Below are 20188 nucleotides of genomic sequence, written 5' to 3' on the forward strand. Positions count from 1 at the left end.
AAATAAATTGTGTGATCAGTACCATCTTAGAGTTACAAAATGAAGCAGGAACATGAAGGGTAGAATGAATTATTACAACTAGGTGACTAGGGAAGGCTTTATATTATGCAATACCTGGAGTTCAGATCCTTTTTGTTTTGCTGCTAAGTTCAGTATTGTTTGATGCCACAACTATTTGGGTGGCTAACTTCCAAAAAAGCATTCTTTATACCCACTGTGTTTCTCTGAGTCAGTAATCCAGTAAAATGCTTTTTGAGCTATGATGGCAAGAAACTGGCTTGAAGAAGATAGAAATGCAGTGTTTTCTCCATTTATCTTCATCTACACTGTGTTTTGTGATCACCAGTAGTGCTCACATACTCTGTGTGCCTAGCCATCAATATAGTAATGACAATAAAATCAAACTCATTGCCTTCGAGTCAATTCTGATTCATAGTAACCCCCATTGGGTTTCCGAGGCAGTAAATCTTTATGGAGTCACTACTGAGCCACCAGAGTCCCTTATAAATGTAAGAGACCAGGAGCTTCTACTGTATCATAGTCTGTCAAAACCAAAACCAAACTCACTGCCATGGAGTCATTTCCAACTCATAGAGACCTACCCCTGTTGGGTTTCCAAGGCAGTAAATCTTTGTGGAAGTAGATCGCTCCATCTTCCTTCCGTGGAGTGGCTAGTGGGTTTGAACCACCAACCTTCTGGTTAGCAGTCAAATGCCTTGGCACTATGCCACCAGAAATCCTTTTATCATCAATAGGGACATGTAATTAATTAATTAATTATGTCATTCATTTGTCAAAATATTTGTTAAGCCCATAGTCAGCATTTCCTTCTCTCATCTTGGGGATATAACTTCATGATAGAATTTATTTGTTTCAGCAATTGCTTAATTATGAAAATATAGGGATTATAAGGAAGAAGTTATGCCTGGTCACAGAGCTAATTCTCTTGTCTCACATTCATTGATTTTTATTTATGTTTTTCCTCAGACCAGGCATATTGCTAACAACAGTACTGCTCTTCCATCTGCTAGCTCACCAAAATTTTTAGGTTATTATGTAGACTTCTTAGCCACGAACCTGGCTGTGTACCAGGGAGACAGATCTCTGGGCAGTTGACTCACTGGCTTCCAGATGTAGTAGAAATTCCCTTTTCCCACAGTGGAGCTGTAGGTCATATTATGAACACATGATTTTCAGGGCAAGCAGGTGTATATTTTGAGCTGTGATGAGTCAAGACATATTTATTACTTGCGTAAGAAGGATAAAGCTCCATAATTTACAGCTGTAATTTAGAAGAGTGGTTTTGGTCAGCTAATCAGCATGTAGCCTGTTGCTCCTTGATTTGTGCTCCTTTTGCCCACCATGAAGGGGACCTGGTTGTACAGTGGTTAAAGCACTCAGCTGCTAACCAAAGGGTGGGCAGTTCAAACCCACCAGCTGCTCCACAGGAGAAAGATGAGGCAGTCTGCTTCTGTAAAGATTTGCAGCCTTGGAAATCCTGTGGGGGCAGTTCTACTCCCCTACAGGATCACTGTGAGTTGGAATCAACTTGACGACAGTGGGTTGGTTTGATTTTGCACACTTGGAGGGTTTGTTTCATGCTATTGGTCCCGGAATGAGACTTATCCTTCAGTTCCTCCTTTCCTGCTTGGTAGCTCAGAAAGTAGTTTAAATCAATTGCATATAAGCACATGGCCCATAATAAGAGGGTTTTGTTTCTCTTTCCCCCTTTACTTAAGCAGAAGTTTCTTAAGGCTTCCTGTTTGATGTGCGATTGGTTACATTTCTGTAACTTTTAGGTGCCTTTTCCTTACCCTAGAGATAATATCTAATAACTTTGCTATGAGGTAGGGAGCCTTCCTTCCTCCTCATTGACCTCCCTCCTTCCCTCTGTTTTTCTTCCTTCCATTTTTCCTTCCCTCCTCCCACTCTTTCTTCTGTCTGTCTCTTTGTCTGACTATCTTTGCCATTGTTTGTTTCTCTGTCTCTGTAGGATTTCCTCATTCAGAACATTTATTGAGTGTCTACTTGATGCCCAGTGCTGAGGTTAAAAGCTCAGTCAGACCCAGTCTGCTGTTTTGTGAGTACATCACCGTGGAATGGGAGAAGTGCTGATGACAGCGTGTTCCTTTACCCAAGGTTTCAGGAGAGAGACCTGTGGGGGACTGCAGGGGTTGGGAGAGGGGCTCTGGATTGTTATCAGAGATTGGGAAGCTTTAAGACAGGAGATAAATTTCAACTAAGCCTTGAAGGATGAGCAGGTGGTTGTCCAAATGGAGGAGTATGGGCAAGGGCATCCAGACGGACCAAAGGGCAAGGAGGTAGAAAAGAACATGGCAAATATTGGGAATGGCATACATTTATTACAGCTTAAGGATGGAGTATGTGGTGGGACATGAAGTTAGAAAGGTCGTAAGGGACCGGGTGTGTTGTATTGCATGTTTACAGGGTTGTGTTTGTTTGTTTGTTTTAAATTGAGATAAATTTCACATAATATAAAACTAGCCATTTTAGTAATTTTATATAATTCAGTGACTTTTTTTAGTTTATTCACAAAGTTGTACAGCTGCCTCCACTATCTAATTCTGAAACATTTTATCACCCCCAAAAGAAATCTTGTAACTTTTAGCAATCAGTTCCAATTCCCACTTCCCTACACCTCTATCAAACACTCATCTACGGATTTGCTTATTCTGGACACTTCACATAAATGGAATAATGCAGTATACAGCCTTTTGTGACTGGTTTCTTTCATTTAGCATAATGTTTCCAAGGTTGATCCATGTTGTAGCATATATCAATATTTTTTAAAAAGCATTTTATTGTTTAAGGTGAAATTTTATTGCTTTAGGTGAAAGGTTGCATGTTAGTTTTCCAATCAGTAGTTCATATAGAAATTGAACCAATCATACATTGGTGTTACAATCCCTGCAATGTGTCAGCACTCTCGCCATTTTCCTCCCTGGGTTCCTTGTTTCCATTCATCTGTTTTCCCTGTCTCTCCCTGCCTTTTCCTTTGGTTTGGGCAAATGTTGCCCTTCTGGTCTTGTACAGTTGATTGCTCTTAGGAAAAGCTTATTCATGGGTGTTATTGTTTATTTTATTGGCCAGTCTATCATTTGACTGAGAGGTGGCCTCTGGGAATGTCTTGAATTTCAAGTTAAAAGGTTGTCTCTGGGCAGTAGTCTCAGAGGTTCCTCTAGTCTCTTTCAGAGTAGTAAGTCTTCTTTTTTTTTTCCAGTTTGAATTTTCTTCTACATTTTTCATTCATTCTAACTGGGGTCATTTATTGTAGTCCTGATCAGTGTGGACAGTAGTTGCAGCCAAACACCATCTAGTTCTTCGGGTCTTAGGTTAGAGGAGGGTGTGGTTCACGTGGGCAGTAGTCCTTTGTACTAATTGCATTATAGTGTGTTTGGTTTTCTTCATTCCCCTTTGCTCCAGGCAGGAAGACACCAGTAGTTGGTTCTCAGATGGCTGCTTATAAGCTTTTCAGACCCTAGATACTACTCACCAAATTAGGATGTAGAACATTATCTTTATGAACTCTGTTTGCCAATTTTCCTCAATGTCCCCCAAGACTATGGTCCTTAGTCTTCAAGTCCAGTGGTTCAATCCTGATATCTAAGCCATTTCTATAACTGTGCTCCCATGTGCTCTATTAGATGAGTATACATGCAACATTTACAAATAAGTATGTAGAAATATTCACAACTGTACTTATGTATGTGTACAGGTATGACCTCCTTCACCTGTTTTACATACGTATTTACCTATGTAAACAAAAAAAAAAAAACACTGCTGTTGAGTCGGATCTGACTCATAGTGACCCCTCCTTGGGCAGTATCTCTATGGAAGTAGATTGCCCAGCCTTCCTTCCAAGGAGTGGCTAGTGGGTTTGAACCACCAGCCTTCTTGATAGCAGTCAAATGCCTTGGGCATTACGCTTCCAGAGCCCCTTTACCTGTGTACCTACTCACAAATTATTGTTTGCTATTACTGTTGTCGGGAGCTCTGGTAGCGTAGTGCCTAAAGCACTTGACTGCTAACCAGAAGGCTGGTGGTTCAAACCCACTAGCCACTCCTCGGAAGGAAGATGGGGCAGTCTACTTCCGTAGTGATACTGCCTCAGAAACCCAAGGAGGGGTCACTATGAGTTGGGTCTGACTCGATGACACATAACAACAACAACAACGACATTACTGTTGTTGCATGATTGTATATGTTACAGCATTTACCGTAGTTGTCCTTTATTCTTGCGTACCTTTCATTGTCTTCCTTTACCTTGATCTTAGTGTGCCAATTTCCATTAACTATCAAAGAAGTTTTCTTTCTGTTTGTAAACCTGTTTTGGGCCTTTTATAATAGTGATCTCATACAATATTTGGCCTTTTGTGATTGACTTATTTCACTCAGCACAGTGCCCTCCAGATTCATCCATGTTTTGAGGTGTTTCTCAGATTCATCATTATTCTTTATCGTTGCACAGTATTCCATTGTATATATGTATGTACTACAGTTTGTTTATGCAGTTCATCTGCTGATAGACATTTAGGTTGTTTCCATCTTTTTGCTATTGTGAATACTGCAATGAACATGGGTGTGCATATATCTATTTGTGTCACAGCTGATACTTCTCTAGGATATATACCTAAGAGTGGGATGGCTGGATCATATGGTATTTCTATTCCTAGTGTTTTAAGGGCGCTCTATACTGTTTTCCATAGTGGTTGTAGAATGTTTCGGTTCTACCAGCAGTAGATGAGGGTTCCAATCTCCCCATAGTCTTGCCAGCATTTGTTGTTCTGTTTTTTTTTTTTTTTTTAATACTGCGATTATTGTCGGGGTAAAATGGTATCTCATTGTAGTTTTGATTTGCAGCTCTCTAATGGCTAATGGATCATAAGTGTCTTTTCATGTGTTTGTAAGCCACCTGAATGTCTTTGGTGAAGTGCCTTCTTTGGTGAAGTGTCTGGTGTTCCTGTCCTTTGCCCATTTTTAAATTGGATTTTTTTGTTGTTGTTGTTGTTCTTGTCATATTGAAGTTTTCTATAAATTTTAGATATTAGACTCTTGGCACATAGGTAATTGCCAAATGTTTTTTTCCCAGTCTGTAGGTTCTGTTTTTACTTTTTCGGTGAGATCTTTTTATTTTTATGGCCCAATAATATTTCATTGTATGTATGTATCTCATTTTGTTTATCCATTCAGCCATTGATGCGTATTTGGGTTGTTTCTACTTTTTTGATTACTGTAAATGAGGAGTTATACATGCTTTTGTGTGAACAGATGTGTGATAGTTAAGGTTATGTGTCAGCTTGGCTGGGCCTGGTTTTGAGTGGCTGGGCAGCTGCATGTAGTTATTCCCCATGATGAGACTGGTAATCAACTCCATGGTACAGTCTACTGGAGTAGTTAAGTTGCTGCCTTAGGGATGTGGTCTGCTTCCAGTGTATGAGAAGAAGCTATGAGAAAGATCTCTAGCTTTTTAGCACATCTGGATCCTGCATTTGGCTGAGCCTTCATCTCAGTGGCCTCCCATGATGTCCACCAATCTTGGGACTTTTTTGGACTTGAATTGGTGGTCTGCTGTGTTCCTTGATAATCTTTGGACTGTGCCATTTTACTTGTCAGCCTCAGTAGTCAGCAACTGTCTGAGTTGAGACACCTATAGCTCCATTGGGCCATAAGCAAGAGACAGAGCTAAATAAAACCCAAGGTTGAAGGACCTTGACCCAGCCCCTAGAGCTGGCACTTTGAATTCAGACTTCTAGACTCCTAAACCGTACGAGAATAAATCCCTGTTTGTTAAACCCATCCACTTGTGGTATTTTTCTGTTAGAGCTGCACTAGTTGTTGTTATTTGCCGCCGAGTCGGCCCCGACTCATAGCGAGCTGCACTAGAGTACCCAAATAATACATTTTTGATCCTTTTGAATATGTATGTAGGAGTAGAATTGCTGGGTCATGTGGTATCATGTTTAACTTTTTGAGCAATCTCCAGAAGGTTTTCCAAGTCATGGGAGGTTTTTTTTTTGTTGTTGTTGTTGTGGTAAATTAAGGCACTTGACTGCTAACCAGAAGGCTGGTGGTTCCAACCCACCAGCCACTCCTCGGAAGGAAGATGGGGCAGTCTACTTCTGTAGTGATACTGCCTCAGAAACCCAAGGAGGGGTCGCTATGAGTCAGGTCCGACTCGATGGCACATAACAACAACAGCAGTTGTAAATAAGTGTATCACAAAGCATTTGCCTTTTCAACATTCTTCATATGTACAACATTAGAGGTTTTTAAGACAAAGAAAAACAGATTCAGGTTTGTTTCACATCAAACCTCAAACTCCTTAGGGCAGTATTTTCTTCTGAGGCTAGGTTTTCTAGTTGTATTATCAAGCTTTCCTGGTTCAAGGCATTACAGCCCAGAATAGCAAAATCTAACTTGTTCTCTTAAATCCTATGGATCTGATTGCTGTAAAGGAGTCTGCCCCAGTAATGTGGAATTGTTGGGACAGAAAGAAGTGGTGTCAGAGTATTCACTCTCCTCTATGATATATTGTAGAGAATGAGTTTTTCTAGTTAAGAGAAACCCTGATTAAATTATAGGCTGTTATTAGGGAATTTATTGTACATATAAACTGTGCTTGGATTCTCTATAATTTGTTATAATTAATGCAAGAGTTCAAGAGCAGAAAGCAAGGCTCAGGTTGTGGCTTGCCTTTCTCTTTTGCAACACCTTGCTATCATTGGCTTTTTTCACTAGTACTTGAGGGCTGTGAATGTTTATGTGCATTTAAACAAACATTATCCTTTTTAGGAAAGAATTGCAATCCTTTGACTCACTGAAACTTAAGGAGTCGCAATTAGAAGTGAGATGTCCCTGGTGAAATAAAGTTGTGATCAATTAATGCTGAAAACTTCTGGAATTGAACTTTTGCCAAGAAAATCTTGTCTGTATGTGTTTGAGTATATGTGTGTGTTTGTATTTATGTGCATGCACATGTAACAGCTTGTGGTGTGGAAAAGCTAGGAGAAAAACAATCTCCTTTTAAGGTTATCTTTGTTAGTTATAATCTTTTTTTTTTCTCTCTCCCTTTTGAATTACTTCAATTTTGCATCATTGCAGGTGTGTTGGCTTTGTAGTTTGTTGGACAATGCAAAGTTTTAACCGACTGTCAAACTGGAACACTCAGTCAATATAAAAGCTTTTAGAGAGTGCAGGGGTCAGGCACCAAACAAATTATTATACTTAATCATAAACTGAAATTCTTCCTGAGGGTTTGAAGATGGAGAACAGAGGGTGGGAGGGATTCAGGTTTATCTGGTTGTGTGCCTGTGTACACACTGTTTATCTGGTCCTGGCAGAGGGGATCAGAGGAGGCCACCCTGTCCATTATCTGGATTTACAGCTGTGAAACACCTTCGGAATGGGTGGAATGTACTCTTTCTCTCCTGTTGATATCTTTGTCAATCTAAGATTTAAAATTAGTCTCCTTTGCTGTCCTATACCCCACCCCCACATTCCTAGGACACCTTGTCCTCACTCTCTTCTTTTCTTTTTTCGGGAAGAGGGTGGGATTTTATGATAGAGAAACTTTTAAATGTGTTTCTTATTTGGCCTATATAATGTCAGCCAGAAAGCAATGGTACTTTTGGGACATACTGCACTGTCACAGGAGATCTGGGTTGTAACACATTTTAGCAAGACTCCTCTGATATTGCCAATTGTAAAGGAATTTCTCTAAGTAAGGGCATTTTTAAGTCTTAGTGTATTCTTAATAATAATAGCAACACACACACACACACACACACACAAACCCTACTTTTTCTCTTTCTCTCTCTGGTCCTCCCACCCCAGGCTTCAAGCCTCAGAATTTAGTTATGGTATTGATGTGTCCCCTGTCTCCATATTGTCACATCCCTAAGGAGAATGCCAATGGGAAGAGATAAGTTGGTTTAATTGAACCTGCACTGAAGAGGAGGGAAGGTCAGGCAGAAGCTGTGTGGTAATGACAGTGGTTCCACAGGTTAAAAGTCACTGCTTGCTGAGGGCTTTCACTACCCCGTTTTCATTAACCAGCAGTTTCTTTGTGTCCCAGGACTTCTTGAACAGCAGGGGTAAAAGGAGTAATGCATGAGTGATACGATCCATCCATACAACTACAAGTTGGGTACTAGGGTAGCAACAGAATCCAGTCCAGATACACTTTTATGATTCACATTATAGAAGTTTCTCAATGCAAGGGTAGTAAAGACCGTGTTTGACATTGGTGATGAATTTACTACAACTTACTTTGTATGAAATCTGCATTTAGAAATGTGGACACTGAAGTGCCCAGTTTGTCCATGCTACTGGGCACAGCCTTGTTTTCTAGGAAGGTGCTTACAGTCTGAGATCCTGCTTTAGAAATTTTACTTTTATCCCTCTCCACTTTTTACACAGTTGTTAACAAGTAGTCAGAGTGTATAGACATGAACTCAGTTTTTATTCCCTTCCTTCTAACTCTGGGGGAAGAAAATAAAGCCCCGTCAGAGGCTGTTGCTAGGAGAAAATAAAGAGACCTGAATAACTCATGGGCCAAAGTGTGAAACATGTCCTGTAATATGAGTCGATAGAAAAACTTCTCATTTGAACTGTTGCCTCATATGCTGAGACACACGTAGTCTAATTTGGGAGTGAATGGTAGAGGGTGTGTATGGGGTGTGGTTATCAAAACCCTTCCTTTGAAGCATAGGAACTTAGGAGTCACCATGTAATAGTGTTTCCATTTTCATTTTCATTTTTAGACTTCAGTGAATTTGATGGCTTGCCTGGAATGGTTTAGAGTCAGAACCCCTCCCTGTCACCTGTATAGTTGCCATGTAGATAAAGGGGCTCCAAGCTCTGGTCTGGTTCTGGCCCCACCCTACAGGGGCAGTATCACCACCTTGGGCAAGTCATTCTCCTTCCTCCACAGTTTCCTTCTCTAAAAATGAAAGGATTAGGCTTGGATTTTAGAAATTCTTTTCATATTGAATAGCTTAGGCTAAATCATGCTGATACAACAACAACAAAAATAAATAAATAAATAAACCAACACCCAAACCCCTTCTTCCCTTGTTGAGTTGATTCCAACTCATAGCTACCCTATAGGACAGAATAGAACTGCCCCATAGGGTTTCTAAGGCTATAAATCCTTACAAGAACAGAATGCCGCATCTTTCTCCCACAGAGTGGAAGGTGGGGTTGAACTGCCAACCTTTTGGCTGGTGGCTGAGCACTTTAACCACTGTGCTGCCTGAGGCTCTACAACCCATGCCACCCCACCCCCCTGCAGTTTCAGTGGCTTTCAAAAACAAAGGTTTATTTCTTGCCTACATTACATGTCTACAAGGAGCTCTGGTGGCATAGTGGGTAAGGTAATTGGCTGCTAACCAGGTCAGTGGTTCAAACCAACTGGCTGATCCATGGGAGAAAGATGAGGCAAACTATTTCTATAAAGATTTACAGCTTTGGAAACCCAGTGGGGTTCTCTATGAGTTGGAATTGTCTCGATGGCAGTGGGGTTTTTTTGGGGGGGGAGTTGTTACATGTCTACTGTGGGTTGGTAGGTGTTCTGTTCCCTGCCTGGGAGCTCCAGCTGTCTGGACACTGCAGGATTCAGACAAAGGAAAACAGGTGGAGAACCAGGCACTAGCTTTGAAGACTGCTTTGGGAGGGGCATGCACATTTCTCCAGCCCCAAAGCTAGTCACAGGGTTAATGAGATCAGTTATATGACCTTGCCACAGAGAGAGGCCTCACTGAAAGCAGAAGCAAACATTTAGAACAGTAATATGGTTACATGTCTCCTGTCTCCGTCACCCTGTGATTTATGCCAAGGATGTTGGTTCCTTGGGTAGATGTATGACCAAAACCAGGTCTTAAGACTTTCAAGTTTTACCTGGCTATTCCTTGTTTGAAGCACGTCCCCTGAACAGGACTTGGAATAAATATTTCACTTCTGGGAGAGGTGGGATAAATATTTTAAAAAGCAACATTAACTTGGCCTTGTGAGTTTCTCTCACCTCATTTATGGTTCAGAACACCACATGGAATTTCTCAATCTGAGAAGTATTAACAGGCCTTCAGGTAAAACACAATTGCAGAAGGGCTTAGGTAATTTCTCATATATAGGTCCATTATCTAGTAATGTGACTTTAAAAGAGAAGTTAAAGATCTTAGCAGTGCATCTGTAAGTGTTGAGGATAATGCTGTGGGCTGTACTTTTGAAAGAGTTCTTTGATACCAGTGTCAGAAGCAGAATACAATACTGAATGCACTATTGATGTGATCCAGTGTGGCATTTTTAAAAACATTCTGTCAAAGTCTTAAGAAAGGGAGGAACTTGGAAAAGTCACTTATTTTCTTCCCATTGCATGAAAACATTGCAGATAGAGAAGGCCTCCAAAGACTGGTTCATACAGCCTATCAGTTCTCAGTTGTTTAATAACACTATCAGGAAGATTTTTTTCTGTTTCACCCAGAGAAACCTGCATTTCATCAACAAATGAATTTTATAAATTAGAAGCAAAAATAAACATTGTACTTTTATTCAACAGCATTCAATATGGTCAGCAATTCTTAGTAGGAGATCAGAATCCTAAGCTAAAATAATTCCTTGGACCTCAGCAGTCAAATGGACTGTTCCCAAGTGTTTGAATATAAAAAATAGTAAAACATTTTCCTTGTGATTTTGCTTTTCAAAGAGGATCTCTCTGGAAAATTGGCAAATAGTTACTTTCCTGGCACGATGATTGGTTTTTTTTCTTTCCCCCCTCCACCCAAAGCTATGAAGGGTGGAGTATACATCCATGAATTACATGTTTCAAAAAAAGGATTCACAACTATATTTTACTGCTCTTATTCTTGAATATTTAATCAAAAGTAAGCAAAAAACAAATATACACTAGAAATAGAATTTCAGCTCATATTCTTCTCATTTAGTCTTCATGTAGGATAGAATTATTATATTTTATGAAAGTGTCTTTTGAGTAAAAATGAACCAAACAGTTTTCAAAATGGTACAAGTACCATTGTCATTTCTGCATTCTCACATGGTAGTACCACACAGTCTCACACGGTAATAGCACAGCATCATAAATGCTGTTAAGATTCCCTTGTAGCCTGGATGGCTTCCAGGAGGGAACCCTGCATGCATTCTTCAGTGCCTTGATTTTGCATCCCTGTGTCAGCCTACAACCCAACCTACATGACCAGGAAGAATCCTTGATGTTCATTGGTTATGGATTGTGATTCATTGTTTCCTAGCATAAGGTGCATCTGTAATAGAATTTGGCCTTTGTTATAGAAGCCACAGCTGTACCTGAAAGGTGACATTAACAGGGCAAGAAAAAACTCTTGTTTTGCTGAATCCCGTGAGCTAATTAGGTGGTGATCTATTCCCAAAGGTATTATCTGAAAAATAATCTTAACCAGATCCGACTCAGGTTTCTGAGGCAGTATCTCTATGGAAGTAGGTTGCCCAGTCTTCCTTCCGAGGAGTGGCTGGTGGGTTTGAACCACCACTCTTCTGGTTAGTAGTCAAATGCCTCAGGCACTACGCTGCCAGAGCTCCTGAAAATAATCTTAGGTGGTCGTTTTCATCTCCAAAGTGACATGTGTAAAGGTTGTATTTAATAATGCCAGAATAAGACCTTTTAAAATGTCATATTCCTTGGTTCTTAAACATTGAACCCTGCACTGACTACACAGAATAATATCACTGCAGGGGTCAAAGAGATTATGCCCATCTCTGCACGGAGAGACTGTAGCTTAGACCTCTCCAGGTTACCCCTCACATCTGGCTGACTTGTGTACATAGGAAGTGCTCAATAAGTACTCATTAGTATCCATTGATCTCCCAGGTTTGCAGAGCAGAAAATAAGTAGAAACTACTCAAGATGGAAAGGAATCAATAGCATGTAGAAGAGATTCAAGCATTGTACGATTAGTATGAATAGTTGAATTTTACCATCCATTCTTACCAGATTTTGTTTTGTTTTTAGAGAATTCCACTGTACTTTTCTTCACTAAACCTTCAGATTCCTTCCTATTTTGAGATTCTATTTTTAGGATGGTTTGTTGGTTGTTTTGAGAACCTTTCATTTTACTGAGAAAAGGTACAGTGGGAACCTCTAGTAATATGTTGTTGTTAGGTGCTATCGAGTTGGCTCTGACTCATAGTGACACCATGTACAGCAGAACGAGACACTGCCTGGTCCTCCGCCAAGCTCACAATCCTTGCTATGCCTGAACCCACTGTTGCAGCCACTGTGTCAGTCCGTCTCATTGAAGGCCTTCTCCTTTTTCAATGAACCTCCACTTTACCAAGTATGATCTCCTTCTCCAGGGAATGGTCCTTTCTGACAGCATGACCAAAGTAGGTGAGATGAAGTCTGGCCATTGTTGCTTCCAAGGAACATCCAGGCTTCTTCCGGGATAGATTTGTTAGTTCTTTTAACAGTCCATGGTACTTTCAGTATTCCTGGCCGACACCGCACCTCAAAAGCATCAACTCTTCTTTGGTCTTCCTTGTTCATTGTCTAGCTTCCACATGCATATGGGCAACTGAAAACACCATAGCTTGGGTTAGGCACACTTTAGTCTTCAAGGAGACATGTTTGCTCTTCAGCACGTTGAAGAGGTCTTTTGCAGCAGATTTGCCCAGTGTAGTATGTTGTCAGATTTCTTGACTGCTGCCTCCATGGGTGTTGATTGTGGAACCAAGTAAAATGAAATAGCAATAAGATAAGGTTAACAGTTTTCCTCATCACTTTTTTCTTCTTATCCACCCCCCCACACACACACACAGCTTTGAAAGTACAGTCTTCAGAATCTCAGTGGTTCTCCTCAGTAACCTGACTTCTCAGTGAAATCTTGACACTTAAAAGAATTTTGGATAATTTAGGATTCCCTCACTTGCATATGTTTCCACAGGAACATGTCCTCCTATCTGAGAACTGACTAGGTTACAGCATAAAATATCTTTCCTAAGAGGCTCATAGGCCACAGAGAGCACTTCCTAGTTTCCTGGAGGGAAGATTACTTCACCAGGACGAATGGACCCTTTACTATTTCTTTGAGAACTAGCCCAAAGGCACAAGAGGAATGCCAGAAGAAAATGGAACCCAGCTGGGGGAGCAATGAAAAAGCATGGCAGGAGGTGCTGAGGAAAAGCCTTGGAAGAAAAACGAAGAACACAAACAGGAAACAAGTTGTTATACATGGTGCGAGAAGAAATCTCCCTAAGCACCAATTTTTCCCCTCCTATTTCAGATTTTACTCAACTCTGTCTCCCAGGAGATGAACTAATACTGCGCATCATTATATTATATTTTTAAACAGGAATTAGTTATGTATTTTAAATAAGGCTGTATAAAGCCTTGCACTTTGCTTGTAATTGACAGGCCTCATGGTTATCGAAGCAAAGACATTAATTTAAAACATTTTTGTTGGTGCTCCTGGGCTGCGTGAGGCATGTGCAGACTTGCTGTTAGCTTTTTTTCCTCTTGGAATGGGAGACATACAGGCAAACAGCAGGCACTTTGATCCTAGTGATGCACGAGGACCACCTTTCTCTAATGTTAACTTACCTTGGGTAGAACATTGGAAAATAAGCCTGAGCTCAGGTACTTAACTCTAGTGAACGGGGAGGAAAAAGAAAGCCCAGAGATTTTAGTGCAACATGTTTTACTGTAGCAACTCGGAATTCTTTAGCCTTGAATATATATTTTTTTTTTTTGTTTATTCTGTTTCTTTAACATTGTTGCTTCCAAATGTTTTCATTTACTTATTTGATTCTCTCCTAAAAAATTAAGAGGCAGCTCATGATTTCCCCCTTTCCTTCTCCCATATATTATTGCAAAAACTCCTTCAATAGATGGGTCGGTGGATGAATGGATGGATGAAGTGCCTTCAACTTCACAGGGAGTTTTCATGATCCTACCTAGTGTTTCCTCCTTAGTAACTTGTGCATATTCAGACACACAGGAATTACTACTTTACTATCATTGAAATACTTTTTCAAAACACTGTGGTAAAGATATACATATAAGAAAGTATTTGCCACTTCAGCATATTTTACACGTACGGTTCAGTGACATTAATTACACTTACCATGCTATGCAACCATCACCACTGTTCATTTCCAAATGTTTTCATCACTGTTAACAAACTCAGTGCCCTTGAAGTAATGACTCCCCCTTTACTTCTTCCTCCCACCTGTGGTAACCTAATAAACGTTGGCCTCCATGCATTTGCCTATTTTAGGTATTTCATATAAGTGGGATCATACTATATTTGTACTTTTGTGACTGATTTATTTCCACCAGCTTAATGTTTTCAAGGTTTGTGCATGTTATATAGACTGTCAAGCCACTCTTAACCACATGTTTTATATGTAATCTCTGTTCCTATTTGTTGAAACTTAGCATCCACGTCCATGATGCCTCTAACCAGCTAAGAACATAATGAGTTGGTGAAGTAAGAGCAGTGAGTGTACACATGTTAGGGGGCTTGTCTCTGAAAACCAGTGAAGACACTTGTTATATGCATCAGTGCATTTAGTCAAGTGATATGGGCAGGAAACAAAATCACTAATTGAAATAGGAGAGGCTTTAAAATGATTGCCTTTCTTGAGAAAAGTTGGGCTTTGGGTCACCCCAGAGTCCCCCTGATTGACATGTAAAGTTAAGGAAAATAAAGAGTCATGATTAACAGTAGCAAAAGGGTTGTAAGGCATTTGTCAGAAATTAATGCTAGAGAAACATAATTATTGGAAGAGGTAACTGTATTTGAGAGTATGGTCATTGAAAATAGAGCCTTGGAAAGTCAAAGTCTGGGTGAGGAGATTTCTAAATGTTTAGGTAATCTACAAACATGTTTTATTGGCAAAGAAACAATATGCTATATTAGAGTCTGGAAACAGTAGTCTAGTCTGAGGCTTGATGTTGTGTATGGGCACATTCTGTCCATCTGAACTTTGCTAGATTGAGAGTGTACTTGGGGTTGGAAGGTTCAGTGTTGCGTTAGATCAGATTTTTGTGAGTCACAGACACGTAGAGTGAAGCCTGGCTCTGAAGCCTTATCCTACCCTTTAGCAGAATTTCAAGTTATTTGGCCTGCTTGTGCTCTACCCTACCAAACTTTTAAGTTCAAAAGATGGTATACTTCTAGAATTTATCCAGGAACCCACTCTGTTTGATATAGCCTTGGCAGCCATGTTGTGGGCATCCAGGTGTGGAAGAGCGTTTTCATTCTTGATCTCTGTTGTGAAGAACTGGTCCTTATCAGGAGTTCATCCAGCTGCCCCACAAATAAATGATGTGATGAGTGTGTGCTCAAACTGAAAATGAATGGGATGTGGCACCTGGCACATCAAACAAAGGTCAGCACTGGCAGAGACCACTTTTCATCTTCTGTAGTGATAACCTTTATCAGCATCACCCACACATCCTGCTGTGTACACAGAGTTCTACATGTAGAGGCATCTATGGTGTGGGAATCTGTCCAAGTATGTGTTTTAAGGTTGTTTGTTCCTCTCTGCCCATGAACAGATATCAGTATTACCTGCAAGTCAAAAAAGATGTGCTTGAAGGGCGACTGCGTTGTACGTTGGAACAAGTGATTCGGCTAGCCGGCTTAGCTGTGCAAGGTAAGATATGGTTATGACCAATATGTACAATTCTATTATCTGTTTGATTAGAGTGGCCCTTTTTATTGTGGCAAATATATATGTAGCAAAACATTTGCCATTTCAACCTTTTTACATGTACATTTCAGTGATATTAATTATATTCATCATGTTCAATCACCATTTGTTTCCAGTTTTTTCCATCACTGTTAACAGAAGCTCAGTGTCCCCTAAGCAATGACTCCCTCTTTCTGCCACCCGCCTCTCCCTGGGAACCACTAGTAAACTTTGGTCTTTATCAGTTTCCTCATCATACTGTTTCATATACATGAGATTGTAGTGTTTGTCCTTTTGCAGATGACTTATCTCACATTGTTGTTGTTGTTATGTGCCATCGTGTCAGACCCAACTCACAGTGACCCCTCCTTGGTTTTCTGAGGCAGTATTACTACGGAAGTAGATTGCCCCATCACATAACATAATGTTTTCAAGGTTCATCCATGTTGGAGCATGTATCGGAATTTCATTTCTTAGAGTGGCCCTTCTCATTTCAAAATATCTGACATTAAAAATGCAAGGGTAGTGATTTTTGGTGGCAGGACAGTGGATTTCTCAAAGCCGTTTAAAAACTGCTCAAGCTTGTGTAATTCCAGTTTATTTGAAAAAATACCAGCTTTTATCCTGCCTTTAATTAAAGCTACAATTCAGGGCTTATGGAACATTTTCTCAGGATCATTCTGCTGTATAAGGTGGTCATGTTCTGTGACCTGATGCTATAGCTATATTACTATCACAATACTTTCAAGGGAGATGGCTTTAAACATCATGATATACTTTATTTTAATATTGCTAAAGAAATAAATTTAAAAATGCACAGGTGTAATGTGTAATAACAAATGTGTATTAGAGTAAGTTTATCTTTCAATCTGTCCTATTTAGATTTATCAGTTAGATACCCATTATTTTCTCTGAATTGGTATATGTAAGTATTTCTTATATATACTGATGATTCTCATTATTCACCGTAATTATGTACAAGTCATGTGAATGCTGATTAGCAAATACTGACCCATTGCTCTGAGCGGAAATGCACGGTTAGGGTCCTGCAGAACACTGATGACAACATTTTGTCGACTGATCAATATATAACCTTATTTTATGTGTGTTTCTGTTTAAGGACACCTTTTTCAACATATATTATTGATTCAATAACATTGACTTTACAGTCAGTAGTGCTGTAACTCATGCCTGAAGAAGCTAATCTAACACATGTAATTGAAGGTTAATTTGGAGAAATGAAGAGAGCAAAATCCATCTGCATCTTTTCATATATTTGCAGCCGGAAATTCCCACTGCAAATTACATCATAGCCTTTTTGCTTAAAAACACTAGATAGCACTTGGGCACTATTCTTGGGGCCATTTTAAACAGGAAAATCACCAAAAAAAAAAAGGGCACAAAAATGCAAAAGCATGGCACTAAATAAAATAGACCACAAAAGGACACTTATTTACAGTATCAGAGTTGAAACAAGAAGGCCAAGTGTCACCTTGTTTGACCTCAGCTGGGAACATGCATATTGAGTGAGATATTTTTGACTGCTTTGTGCATATCCATGAACAACCACAGAAACACTGCAAGTATTGATTTTGGGGTTACAAATAAATTTTGGCAAGTCCAAACTCAAAAGCAAATCCATTGAGTCAATTCTGACTAACAGCAACCCTATAGGACAGAGTAGAACTGTGCCATAGAGTTTCCAAAGCTGTAAATGTTTACAGAAGCTGACTGCCTCGTCTTTACTCCCATGAAGCAGCTAGTGGGTTTGAACCATCGATCTTTTAGTTAGCAGCCAGATGCCTGAACGACTGTACCACCAGGGCTCCTTTTGGCAAGTCGGTAATTCATAAATAAGGAATCTGCAAATAATGAAGATCAGCTATATTTTATACATGGTTTTTTATTGTATGGTTGCTTAATTTCCTTTAATCATGTTGAAAACAAGAAGACAGTGGTATGATTTTTTTAAAAGAAACATATTTCCCTTTCAGTTACTGTTTTCTTCAAAGATAACTACTGTACAAGTGCAGACCTTCAGCAGCTGAGTTTTTGCTGTATGGACTCTTGTTTTAGAAGCTGCAAACACAACTTCCTGTCCAAAACTATGAAATGAAAGACTGCTTTCCTTGACCTCTATCATTCTAGGATGTTAGATGCTTAGTGATTTCTTTTGGACGTACAATTCCTATACAGTTAACTTCTGTTGTTACCCTGGGGATGAAAATAGGCATAATATGTTGTTTCATAACTGACAACTTCAAGACTGGAAGGGGAAGAAATCAAGGCCAGTTTTAGTAGAAAAATCAGCAGTAGCTTTATGGAAATAATGGGGAAGACACTCTTAATAGGAAGAAGTGAGAGATGATCCAACATGTCCTACTTTCCAGTGAGTCTTTCTCCCTTTAAGATGCATTCTTTTCCATTCACTTAATATACTCTCTCTTTTCCTCTCACAACTCTATCTATCAGTAGGCTTATTATAGATATCCTGGATATCGGAGGGCCTGATGCAAGCTGTCACACTGCATAATTAGGGAACTTACTCTGGATTACTTTTTCTTTGGGCCTTTGAAGCCATGTGTTCAGTCTGATATAATCACCTTTAGCTATAATATTTTTAAAATGCTTTTCTTGAGAACCCTTACTGGGCAATTAGAAAGAGCCATCACAGAGATATGAGTAGTGTAAAAATATGATAGCTGTTGATTAAACTTGATTCAGGCAGAGCGAGTGATCTTCGCTGCTCTTGAATGCTGTGCCTAATTGAAAATGAGTTGTCTGCTGAGTTTGTAGGTGGATTTTTACCTTTTCAGCAATACCTTTACACTGACTTCTGTGTGTATGTTTGTGTTTGTCTTCCCTCATTCCATATCTGTTGTTATGTTGAAGATACCTGCATCCATTTCTACCTGATGCTAAATCTTTTACGTGAAATTTAAATGTCATGCTGGTTTGATTTCTGTGAGAGTGAGTGGAATCACAAACAAGATTTTATATATTTATGACACAGTCTCACTGCATTTATTTTGCATGGGTTCAGATATATCACTGTGAGATAAAAACAGGACAAAATAGAATTTTTGGTAACTTGCACCATGTGAAGTTGTTTGGAGGTATAAAAATTTGCAAGGTTACTTGTCAAGGGTGATTTGCAGTGGGAATTTCTGGCTGCAAATATATGAAAAGATGCAGATGGATTTTGCTCTTCATTTCTCCAAATTCACCTTCAATTAAAAAGTCCCTTTGGCAGATATCCTTAAACTATGAATAGATACATATTTAACAAACAGATAAATATAGGTTCATTAAAAAATTTAAAATAACCTTTATGAATCCCTTTCAAATTTCCCAGTCCCTCAGAAGTGCTCAAGATATTTATAGCATTGCTAAGTAAAATTGATAACTGTATCAAACTCATCTTTGCACTATTTTTACTGAGTAATAATGCAGAAATAGGATTCAGGGGGAAGAATAAATGTGGTGATAAGTTTACCCTATCTTATTCTAGCTTCAATTTCATAAAATAAATATTATACCTTTCTCCTTTTTTTTTTGTCTTCTCAGCTGATTTTGGAGATTATAATCAGTTTGATTCTCAAGATTTCCTCAGAGAATATGTGCTATTTCCTATGGTAAGTGTAATTTCCTTTTTCTTAATTAATTTTCTACGTTCTTTGAACTTTTAATTTTTTCCTTTGAAAATCTCAGAAGATTTTACATACACAGATTCCCTGCAGAGGAAAGTCCATGTGTTCATAAAGTAGGGACACATTTTATAAAATATTGACAAGGTGAAGGTGCCTCCTTTCGGCTTCAAGATAGTCCCTGCTCCCTCATCCTTCTCCACGTGCTTACCACTGTGCATCCTTTCTGAACATACTGAGTTTGTTCCCGCTCAGGCTCTTTGTACTGGGTTTCCTCCATTTGGAATGTCCTGCCCCAGGCTTCACATGACCAGCTCCTTTTTGTCATTCAGGTCTCACTTCAGACGTCACCTCCTCAGAGGGGCCTTCTTTCTCCTTGACCATCAAACTGATGCACCTCAATCACTTTCTGTTGGATCACCTTTAGTGTGTGTCATTCAGGGCTCTATTACTACATGAAATTGTTCTTTCTTTTTAATTGTCAGCTAGAATGTCGGCTCTGTGGTCCTTAAGCAGGAACCATGTCTGTCTTGTTCACTGTTGTCTGGCATATAGTATGTGCTTATTGAAAGTTTGTGAAATGAATCACACACACACACACCCACACACACACACACACAAAAAAAAGAATCAGTGAGGTAAATATCTATTCTTGGTTAAGCCAAGGATGAGGGCTGGTTTTAACCCCAGGGGAATTTTTGTTGGGTTGGCTAATTGGTGGTTTTTGTTTGGGTAGCTTCCAGGAAATGAGAAGATTTTTAATGGAATGATTATTGTCTTTATTGTTGTTGTTTAGTCAGTTGTGACTCATGGCAACCCAATATGTGCAGACTAGC

The 20188-nt window shown here is 39.5% G+C and overlaps 1 protein-coding gene across 1 annotated transcript in view; it reads left to right on the plus strand.

Moving 5' to 3' along the window:
- The window catches only part of PTPN14 (protein tyrosine phosphatase non-receptor type 14), a 163661-nt gene that overhangs the window by 73604 nt on the left and 69869 nt on the right, over positions 1 to 20188 (plus strand). The window contains exons 3-4 of the mRNA XM_007952600.2: positions 15572 to 15669; positions 19273 to 19340. Of these exons, the coding sequence (XP_007950791.1) occupies positions 15572 to 15669; positions 19273 to 19340 (166 nt within the window). The remainder of the gene's footprint in view (positions 1 to 15571; positions 15670 to 19272; positions 19341 to 20188) is intronic.

The sequence above is a fragment of the Orycteropus afer genome, unplaced genomic scaffold, assembly GCF_000298275.1.
Source record: "Orycteropus afer afer isolate SDZICR_OR568_19922 unplaced genomic scaffold, OryAfe1.0 scaffold00013, whole genome shotgun sequence".
In the NCBI taxonomy this organism is placed as follows: domain Eukaryota; kingdom Metazoa; phylum Chordata; class Mammalia; order Tubulidentata; family Orycteropodidae; genus Orycteropus; species Orycteropus afer.